General features: G+C 35.2%; 1 protein-coding gene across 1 annotated transcript in view; it reads left to right on the forward strand.

Moving 5' to 3' along the window:
- The window catches only part of LPCAT1 (lysophosphatidylcholine acyltransferase 1), a 44,375-nt gene extending 41,564 nt beyond the window's left edge, over window positions 1-2,811 (forward strand). Inside the window, exon 14 of the mRNA XM_026672505.2 lies at window positions 2,462-2,811. Within this exon, the coding sequence (XP_026528290.1) occupies window positions 2,462-2,637 (176 nt within the window). The 3' untranslated portion in view covers window positions 2,638-2,811. The remainder of the gene's footprint in view (window positions 1-2,461) is intronic.
- Window positions 2,812-11,822: the final 9,011 nt, after the last annotated feature.

Below are 11,822 nucleotides of genomic sequence, written 5' to 3' on the forward strand. Positions count from 1 at the left end.
TTGCTTGTTTGTTTATATAGACTATGGGTTGCTTATTTATGCCCATGCCACACATGTAAATAAATAGATAACACACAAAATATAGTGCACTACATGCTGTGTGGTATAATCATATTGAAGCCTTACTACATTTTGACTGACATTAAAAGATGGAATGCAACTACTTGACAGTGTTACCTATTGCTTTTAATTGCCCACATTCCATATCAATGAAATAAAGAGGTGTTCTTGAAAGAGAATCGTTTAGGGCAGTCCTGCAAGGTAATCTACAATTAATATTGCAAAACCAGTACTGTGACTCCTGGTCAGTCCTACCACATTTCCTAGGTTGTTCTGTATCTCCCTTGCAAGTTCTTCTAGTCCTTACTAGTAAAATTAACATATATCCATGCTTCTTTGATACTAGTTTCTTAAATGGACTGTACAGAAATCTACACTCTGTATACAAAAATAAAAAACCCCTACTCTGGTCTTAAATTTAGTACAGAAAAAGTATATACCCCGGCCTCGGGGCGAGCGCACAAAACAATACAGCCTCCACCAGTAGGAAGGCCCAGCATGATTTCTAGCCATGAGGTGAAATTAAGCCCCGCCCCCAAAATTTAGGCCTATTCAAACCATGCTTTTCCCCGCCATTTCTCACATCGTTTGTTAGAACTACATGAGGTGAAGAGAAATGGGCGGGGGGGATGGGGAGAAAACTTGCCTTTAGGAGTGCCCTGCAGGTAGCCTAGGCTAGAATACCCCGATAGCCGATAGAAACTCCCTGAAGGCAGAGTCCCCAGCCGCTTCAGGACGTGGCGTGGCTACCCGTGTCCTCTCACTTTAGGGCAGTCTCTTTCGGGCAATGGAAGCTCCCCAAATGCAGTCACCAGCTACTTCAATCGGCCGGTAGAAGCGGCCTCGCAGCAAGGGGAGTGTGTATGTGCCATGCCTCGCCCCGAAGCGGCTGGGGACTCTGCCTTCAAGGGAGCTTTGATCGGCCAGTGAAAGCGGCCTCGGGGCGAGCGCACACACACACTCCCCTCGCCGCAAGGCCGCTTCTATCAGCAGACAAAAGCTCCCTTGAAGGCAGAGTCCCCAGCCGCAGCCGCTTCAGGGCAAGGTGTGGCTGCTGTCATGTCCCCTCGCCTTTAGGCAGTCTCTTTCGGGCAATGGAAACTCCCCAAATGCAGTCACCAGCCACTTCGATCGGCCGGTAGAAGCAGCCTCAGGGCGAGCGCACACACACACACACACACTCCCTCGCCACGAGGCCGCTTCTATCAGCAGACGAAAGCTCCCTTGAAGGCAGAGTCCCCAGAGTGTGTGTGTGTGTGTGTGTGTGTGCGCTCACCCCGAGGCCGCTTCTACCGGCCGATCAAAGTGGCTGGTGACTGCATTTGGGGAGCTTCCATTGCCCGAAAGAGACTGCCTAAAGGCGAGGGGACACGGGCAGCCACGCCACGCCCTGAAGCAGCTGGGGACTCTGCCTTCGGGGAGCTTTCGTTGGCCGATAGAAGCGGCCTCGCGGCAAGGTACGTGCGTATGGGCCGCTCTAGGTGGGGGAGGAAATTAAGTCACCCCCGAAAGACGGCCTACCCGTTTTTTCAGGGGTCAAAAAAAAATAAGGCCCAGCCTTATTTTGTGAGAAACACGGTAGTATTTCTCTTTTCTGTTCTTAATTAAAATATTTTAATTTCTTTTACCACTTCTTTTATCTTCTCTGATTTTGAAAATTACCCTTAAGCATGATAGGGGTGAAATGCAGACATTGGGATTTTGAATTGCATTCTAAGGAATTCTGAAGTATCTTGGGATTTTTTTCCTAGAAAGATTGCTGAACATTTGTTAATAATTTTTTTCACATTTCTCTGGAGCATGCAATTATGGAAATATAATAGAATCTTAGGGTGCAAAATCTGAATTGAGATAGGCAGTAGTCTGAGAAGAGAAAATTTGAAATTTGATAAGCAATAGAAATGGTAATTGCCTTTGATGAAACGTAATGCTGTTTCTGTCAGAGGATATTGTAGATAAATATTGAGAAACATGAAACCAGGGAAAACAAACATAGTTTGAAAAACACTCTAATACTGTTGTTCTTTAACTTTGGTTCTTACAGAATGATGATGATGATGATGATGATGATGATGATGTCTACAAAGCCCTGTTATAATTATGCACTCTATAATGTATTGCTCCAAATATTGTATAATACTAAACAATTATTAAGTTAACAATCCTAACCTTAAACATGTTCCTAAAGATAGATAAACCATAACTTAGCATTCTTAGGCAAAACCTATTGAAATCAGTTCATTCACCATAAACTTAGTTTCCATTGATTTGAGTAGACCTAAAGCATAAATTTTAATTCAGATAATTATATATAATACTTTTAATATGACTTATAATACAGCAAAAACACCTATGATAGTAATTGAAATGATTATTGAAACTGTCTTTTTTCCATTTCTAGACGATTTCCATTATTTTACTGAAACGTTCCCAAACTTTGCTGAAGAGTACCTATATCCTGATCAAATGGAGTCGAAAAATTATTTGAAAACTCCTGCTCCTAATGGATTCTGTGCAGATTTCAGCCCACAAATTACTGAAAATAGAAGAAATTCCCTACAGAAAAAAATGAATTGATATTAATAATTCTGTCATCCTCTTGTGGTGAGAGGAGTATGTCCTATCTAGGGCTTTTCATAGTCACACAGCTATATAACCTGAAGTATGTGAGAAGGCTGTATGTGTGGATGTGTGAAAAAGGAAGGAAGGAAGGAAGGAAGGAAGGAAGGAAGGAAGGAAGGAAGGAAGGAAGGAAGGAAGGAAGGAAGGAAGGAAAGAAAGAAGGAAAGAAAGAAAGAAAGAAAGAAAGAAAGAAAGAAAGAAAGAAAGAAAGAAAGGTGTGTATGAATATTTTACTGCATTAATGAGCATCTTTGGCTTCCTATTGGAAAGATCACTTTTTCCATCAGCAACTTGGAAAGTAAAGAATGTAAACAAACTTTAATTTGTATACTTAAAAACAAGATGCTTGCATATTTATATTCATTGTTTGATTTCATGTACAAACTGTCCTACAAAGTGTGCATGTGAAAAAAATACTGTAGCTCCTATGGTGTCAAGTGCACTTCGGTGATTAGTGTTATCCCTATTTAGGGAATTCTTTGTGGGCCAGATTCTGCTTTCCTTTTTTATAAGGCAACATTGACCGCTATTGTCAATGGCCTTCAGAGCAAGGCAAGCTCAGTTTCACCTTTTTCATTGTAATCTAGTAGGTAGCTAAAGGGGGGAAAGTATGCAAAAATATTTTTACCTAGGGAATTGTTTTTATTGTGTTTCCTTGTAAAATGATCTTTTTTGAACTTTTCAATCCATCTTGATATCAAAAAGAATAAGGGAAGTTAACAGGATTGTGTGTATTTTGTGCTAACAACCCAGATTTTAGCACAGAAAAGCAGATTTTATACTTCAGAAAAGCTGAATTCCAAAGTCTGTCTCTCAATCCTATGAATTAGGTATATTTCTGTATTTCATGTTGATTGGCTTATGGGTAAAGGAAGGTGAACAATTGCAAAAAAAATGGATGCAGACCTAAGAAACACTGCCTCTGACAATTGGAAATTCAGATCGTTCTCAGCCTTAAGATCTAGAAACATGCCTTTTTAAAGTTTAAAATTCTCAGGATAGCAAAATCTGCACTTAAAGTAGAAGTTCCATATTTCTGGGTGGATCATGGAATACACACAGCCTTGCTTATTTCCCTGTCTTCTCTGTCACTGCTGCATTTGATGTTCTAGGCAATGATATTTAAACAAGGGTCATTTAAAAAGTTTCAGTAGCTTTTTGCACAGAATGAAATTTTCTATTAGATTGAACGGGCATAAAATAAAGTTGCTGTATTATAAATCCTAATAATTATCATACAGTTTCTTACAGGTCACAAGTTTTAGCTATATGATTTTGAGTGAAAATATTTTTTTGGTACTATATCTGTTTTTTTATATAATTCCTGACTTTGTAATTACTTTTCACTGAAAAATTGCAGGTTTGCAAAATGTTTTAATACAAAGCAGTTGTTTCAGTTTCGAAGTGGGATGTTCAGCTATTCTAGAAATGAATTTCAGTCTCAAAATGGAAGTGTGATAATATCAGAATGGCCTATTTCAGAGTTAGAACAACTGTTTCAAACTCAAAATAAAGCATTTTAAACTAAAAAGATTTCAAATTCAAGTTACTTTGCACTAGTTACCTCTCGTGAAAACCTCGTGTGCTGGTTCTCACAAGACACTAATATTAGTGCTGTTTACTACAACTTTACATAAAAGCTTATTACATTTTGTATATGACTCTCTTTCTTTCCATAATCAATAGGATCATATAATTTTGAATAACTTTTTAGATTATAAATATTTTTAATGTGCTCATATGTTTATGAAATCCTGAAAAATACATATACATTGCTTTCATCTAGTCTTAAAAATGTATTTTCCTTCCCTTTTAATTTAGTCTATTGGATATGCTTATCGCTATTCATTCTTCCCACTAATTCAGTTTATTTCTCAGGAATTTGGTCACAATCATTTACCAAGGCAATTCTCTAATCTCTAAGCCACACAATACTTTGCCTCTACTCTGGATGCTTCCATTATAAATTACTATTCTGTAAATTTACATCCACAAACATATTTTAATGCAAGCATCTAATTTGGTGCAATGACTAAACTTAGATTTTAATATAATCATAGACCAACTGAATTTTAAAAATACCAATTTACAGTATATCTCACACATAGATAAAGGAGAATAAAAATATTTTGTTAAAAAAGCTAATTCTGTTTTGAGACATGTTTTATTACAGCCATTCTGGCAGTGTGGTGGCTGCAAGTTGACACTGCACATAGAATGTATACACAGAAAGCTCTTTATCAATTTTAAGTCCTGGTGATTAGAAATACCTTGCGTCCTTGGCCTTTCAATTTTGCAGTTACAGAAACCATATGAGATGCTCTCTTTTTTCATAATTCAAAAGCAGCTATTTCTTTCCAAGTAACTAACTAAATATTCTAAAGAAATGAGATTGCTGCTTTATTTACATGCCTGTTCTGTTTAGTCATAATATTCCATTAATTGGCATAAAAATACTGCCTGTTTAAATCTGTGCAAAGAGCTTTTTTGAAACTAGTAGAATAGTGTATTTCAAGTTTGGGACCAAAGATTTTTTTCCCCTTTTAGGTTGATAGAGCTGCTGTGATCACTTCAGGCTTTCTACTTTTAGTGGGAGCAGCTTTTGATAGATTTTAGACTGACTGTGGGATAATGACTATATTAATATAGAGTCCTACTGTGCAAGTAATTGCCACAACATTTTTATAAGTCCTGCTATCATTTCTATGTTAATGTAGGGGTGGCTTGTTTTCATAATGTTTCAAAACATAAAGGTTTTTACATATAGTAGCAGGAATGGATCTCTTGCTATCAAGTTGCTTTTATTTTGCTAATAATGCTTTTTTTAAGAGCATATGGAGAAGGAGGTTTTTAAAAAACCAAGTCCTCCTCAGAGATTTTCAAAGCTGAAATCTATTTAGAATTTAAAATATATAATATCTTCTATTTTAAAATTATTTGGGTAAGATGGGATAAGGATAATGCAGATCAAGGCTATGTTCAATAGTATTACTATGGATTTAGCCACAAAATGATGCTTATCCTTTTGTTTTACCCACTTTGCCAAATTACATACACAGTTTTGTGATGATGTGGATGATTGTTTGTATAAATGATTCTTAGCTGAAGTAATCTAATACATCTATAAGTCTGGTCCTCCCTCCCTTCTGTTCAGTGAGTTAAACTAGATTCTGCAAATAGTGCTATTTTTCCTTAAAACTAAAATACTGATTTTAAAGAAACTTCAATCTCAGAATTCCATTCATCTTGAAAAGTGGTAATCTCAGTCATTTCTCTTAATAATGAATATTCTCTGATTGTTGATTCTTGCCAAAGCAGTGTGATCCAATTTCAAGAAAAGATAAAGAAATACTTTGGTATAGATTAATGCTATTAGGTGGGACAAATAAGACAGAATTATTGTCTAATAATTGGGCATAGCTAGCTGACCTATAAGATAGGAAGCCATAACTTAATAACATCTTATCAAAGGCCGTATTTGTAATTCATGAAGACCACCACCTTTATTACTGGTATCACTTCCTTATATGTAAGAAAGAATTCTACAGTAATACAGTTGAATGGGAAATGCAGCCCCTTTTAGAGTGAGGAACTGTTAAATTTTTAAAATCCTTAGTATGCAGAATCGGTGGGAAGGCATTATGTAGGAAAGTTTTGGTAGAAGAATTTCCAGTAGAGAAAGCTACAAAGTTTATCATAATGTTTTATTTACCCAGTCAGGTTCCATGGTAGAAAAACAAAAAGGATGATAGAAAGGATATCCCCTTGCTAAATTTTGTATTATTCTTGTTTCTCTATTTTACTAAAGGCCTTGAAAAAACAAAACAAATATGCCAAGGCCCAGGACTTGTGCTAGCTCAATTATCTGAAGAGAAATTTAAAGAACAACTATCATCTGCTTCATCAACTATCATCAACTAACAGATATACTGTATATCAAGGTTGCATTCTGCTTCCTCCTCCCATTGATTCCTATTAAGCCACAGAAAGCTTCCTACCATATGGGATGTTTTATTGCATTCTCTCTATGATTTATATGTATGGCTTAGGCATCCATGCAGATGCTATCCATGCAGCCAAAAGATATAAAATTTCAAGGAGGAATGCCATTTTCTCTATGTATCATTGCACATGACCAGATCAGATCACACTTAAACCCTCTTATTACGTTTTTGTAACCACAGTAATTAACTTCTCTCCCAGATTTTTCTCTGAACCCAAAATACTTTTCTGTATCCGTTTATTGCTCCCATTTCTATTTTACCTTGCAAGGAGCATGTGCAAAATGTTACTGTCTCCCTCATGGACAGACTTTCCAGTATCTGTTTCTGGTCCTGAAGATACTATTCCACAAGTGCCATTGTTGTAGAAGGAATGTTAATTCTTCAGATTGATTATTTTCTATCTTGGGAAAGGTGATGCAGTAATCTCTTGTAAATATTGCTAAACAGACAGGTTCAGCATAATCATTTGTCTTGGTTTTCCTTGTCTACAATTTTCCTTGAGAACAAGCATATGGATGGCAGATTCTGGCATTCTTCCTCCACTTAAAGCCTACCGTACCCCAGAAACTGTCTACACACCCCTTTCCCTTTTTGATTGCAGCCTCTCTTTCATAGGAAATACCAAGCTTCTATTGTATTGCTACTTGTAACAGAGGTATTGCTCATTAAATTGACAAAGCCTTCCCAAAATCCTGGCCCACACAAGACTAAACAGGACAAAACTAGAAAGAAAAAAAATCAGGGTGTTGTAGAGTTTCCACTTTGAGTTCTTTTCCATGCTTGCTTGTTTCTACCATTGCTAGATTTAGCTGTCTGAGCCACATAAATGCTTCCTGGTTTTCCTCGATTTTAAGGCTAAATATCAGAGGGAGAGTTTATTAATAGCTCTTCAGATTACTCTTTTAAAACAGAAAAGTTGGGGATGAAGACCCTCTCCTACTTCAGCATAAGATCAAAGCTGAGGTATCTTGCAAACATGCTTTTTTTTGGGGGGGGTGGGGTGGGGGGGTGGAATATCTCTCATTTCTATAAGTTCCATGTCTTTCCTAGCATGTTCCAGAAATTAAAATTTTGTCTTATGGCATCACCTTTGCTTTGATTTTGATCACTCTTCTAATCTTGTTAAAAGTACTAATTTTTAAATACGATTATTGTCACCTTTGAATGCTGTAACCAGCAGTTTCCCTCATGCAGTGGTTTTATGTTCTTAGGATATGACTCCTTAAAAACAGAACTGACATCTCAGATTTAATTTTCCATGGCTTTATCTTGAGTGTAACTAACTTATACTCACAGACTGGAATTACATTTTCATATGTTCCTCAGCTCTGGAGTTTTATATAGATTTGAAGGGGATTACCAAATTTGATTAAAATTACCCATCTCACAATTCTGTTGTGTTGGAGGTATCTTACTCCAGTTGTCACTCAGCAAAGCCCAAGGCATGGATAAGGAAGAAGGTCTTGAACACAAATTATTATCCTCAGAGATACTCTTTGCGTTGCAAATCATCTGTATGGTGAAATGCCACATTTTTATAGGAGGAGTTTCCTACCAGCCTACTTGTTAAATGATAAGTATCAGATAATTCTGATAAATGAAGGAGCTCACTTTGTTGTTTTTTTTAAAAAAAACTTAATTCTAATGGTGGTAGCCTTGTGAGGTAGTTACAAGAAAATACACCCCTAATGCTACTAGCAAAAAATCTGTTCAATAAAATTAGCTCATAGCTGCCTCTCACTGTATCATTGGACCAAATATTCTTTTACATATTTCCCACTGTTATAACTCTACACACTTGTGGCATTCCATAAGCCAATTCATTCAGTTCCAAGCAGTTTCCACTTTCCTGAAATGTATTTCAAATAATTCTGTTGGAGATTAATTTATTTTCTAATTATTTTTCATACCTTTTTTCCTGCATCACTGTACGCGTATCTTTAATTCTTTCACTTCTTTCCTTTCATATCCATTTTCTCCCCAACATCTCTTGACACTGCCAGGAAAACAAGTGTCCCTAAACTCTCTCACACCAGTCTGCAGTTAGATCTCTAGTTGATACAGTTTTTTGCATCTCACCAATTAGAATGTAAGACAGTGTATTAGTACATACTCAGTTTATTGTAAAACATTGATGTTATTGCTATTAGGAGCCCTTGTTGGAAAGATTATCACAATTTAAGTGATAGTTAAATCTAACTCAATCCCCTATTGAATTTGGTGAGGGTTTTGTCTTCTGAGTATTAACTACTCAATCCTATCTTGTGAGCTGCAGTTCATTCACGTGGTGTAATACAAAAACACTCACAGGATTATTCATCATCTAGAACCAGTCTTTTTCTTAATGTAAACTCCACTAACTCTGAGTTATTTCTTCTCCAGGTCAGAGTTCAAATAAATCTACTTGTACAAATTTGTTGTTCACTATGGATTATCCATATAATTTCTTTGTAGCTCCTCTTCTATTACACCAAGACAAATTCCTTGGGTGTCCAATCACACTTGGCCAATAAAGAATTATATTCTATTCTATAAAGTTTTAAATATCATTGTAAAAAAACTGGCAATTTCATAGATATAAAAGAAGTCAGCACCTTTTCAATTTTCCAATTCAAAAAACAAAATTGTCTTATATTGATGGGATTACCCAAGTAATGGGCTACAATATGTTTAATCTTATAATTCATTAAAAATGTCTTCTATTGACTAATTTTTTTCTATGACTATGACACCTTTAGGAGAATAAGGCTCATTACTGTAAGTAATTATTACACAATAAAACTTGTAACGATTTTATCTTGGAATTTATAATTTAGGAGCTATACATAGGCAACTCTTTTTGTACCCCAAACATCTTCTAGATTTGTTTACAATCCTTTATAACTTCCAAATTAAAGCAGCTTAGTTCATTTTAAAGGGAACATTTTACATGTTTTTGTATAATGCATATGATATTCATTATAGAGAGAAATGTGGTTGAGAGCAGCATAAAACATTGATTCGTTACAGGGTTATAGGCCCTTTTAAAATTGTGACAAGATAAATATGTAGTGGCTATTTACATCTAGAATAACCATATTTATAGACTTTAAAAAATTAAAATCAGTACTTTCTCTCTAAACACTTTGAGATTACTTTGTTATAGCTGTACCTAATTTGGATCACTGCTTGAAGGCAAGTAATGATTCGGTCCAATATCCACTTAAGTCCTCGTAAGTTTCATGAATTGGTATGTTTAGAATTTTTCTGTACAATTATATTTGGACCAAGAACCTTTGCTATTATGGCAGTAGCTATTAACTATTGACTGGAGATCTAACAGGTTAGAATCAAACATTAGTTAAATGCTGTATGACAGTCAATACTGCTGAAGTCCTTTATTTAAAAAGAAAATGATTTGGGGGATAGTTTTTCAGTGCAGTATCTTTGCATCCATTGTATGATTAAATGAAGAATCCTGATCAATGCATTTCTGATACAAATGGGTTTTTTTTTGCTGAGTTTCTGGTTTGCACATGTATATAGATATTGTTTTTATTATATAAGAAACATCATTAACTACAGTCCAAATAGGAATATATGTCCCTGAACTTGCTATGTTAGCAAATGTTTGGGATGAGGACCATGTATCAGCTGTTGCTAATGATGTCATGTTGGCATCGTAGTGCAATCCAGAATTACAAGTATAGTCAAGTTTCAAAGTCAAATATTTCACTTCATTGTCTTTACTGAAATAACCTTTCAAATAATTCCTCTTTTTTGTACAGTGTCTTTTAAGTTTATACAGTCTGACTATATCTGGTATCAGCACTCTTCAGTGATTTCCTAAAGGAAATACCTCACTTTGAGCAATTTTTTTTGTAACTGTCAAGTGAGTAGAATTATGTGTCTTTGTTTTTAATTGTAAAATGCTGTAAACTGAACCATGCCAAGGAACAAAATAATCGTGGCTTTTATGGTTTACCATTGTGAGACACTGATTTCCTTAAAATAAATTTTGTGTTTGTTTTATAAGAACTAGGTCTCTTCAAGATTTTAATTATGCATTGTGGCATCACTGGGCATTGTATCCTGGTTGGATATTTTTAATTTGACTGGATTCTGGTAAACTTAATTTTGAATGTGAATACAAATTAAAAGAATGGGGAAAATATTTTATAGTTTTTGTGTATTTCTTAATACTATAAAATTCATAATTTTGAAATTTGAACCACCAGATTATAAAATAAAGGAAAATCTTTCATTTCTGTAAAATGGCTGATGTTCCACATAAATAATACAAGAAAAAACAAATAGGCTTAAATGAGATATTGAAAGGAGAGGTTATTTTACACAGTTGTGATCAATATACTATTAATTAGTTAAATGATTATTCATTTAATTTTCAATGTTGTTTCAGTTGCAAATCTAAACTGAAAACCAATCCAAAAGGCCAAGAAATTACATAAATTGGATGCTTGTTGAAATCTTATCTAAGCCCAAACTACATTTTGGGATTTTCACATCTCAATTAAGATTCCTTTAAAATGCAAGTAACAGCTGTCTGATTTCAGCATTATAACAGATGGGGTGGGTAAGTAGGTTGGTTGTAATCTTGAAGTAATCTCTTAATATTGGCATGTATTACAAGTTGGGAATCCTGACACATTTATCATGTTTGGTTGTCTTAAAAGCAGCATTTACAAAATATACAGAACCAAAATAACTATTATTAAACACATGCACCACCTTTGTACACCTCACTTGCCATCAGTGGACCTTGTAACCTGTACTTGTCACAAGTTAAATTATTTCAATTTTTTTTGCACAATCCCAAAATAATAGTTGCTGCAGATCACCTGAAAGCATAGTACATAACCAAGGAGTTGCAAAATGGAAAACGTGTACTCCTTAGTGAGGGTTTCTGACTCAGCCTTGTGTATACACAGCTAAACATATCAAAGACTAATAACTGATATAACTAAATAACTAAACAAGTTTACACATAAGTGAAAACATTTATATTATATTTAAACACAAGTCACCAATTGGATTTAGAAATAAGATATGCCACTACGTGCTCATGGTGAGGATGAACCAACAATTGCTAAAGAGAACCTTTAAAAAACTTAACTGGAACCATTCCTACAATGACTG

Source organism: Notechis scutatus, chromosome 3, assembly GCF_049901735.1.
Source record: "Notechis scutatus isolate UNSWTSFEM ecotype Mainland chromosome 3, rNotScu1.2, whole genome shotgun sequence".
Lineage (NCBI taxonomy): Eukaryota > Metazoa > Chordata > Lepidosauria > Squamata > Elapidae > Notechis > Notechis scutatus.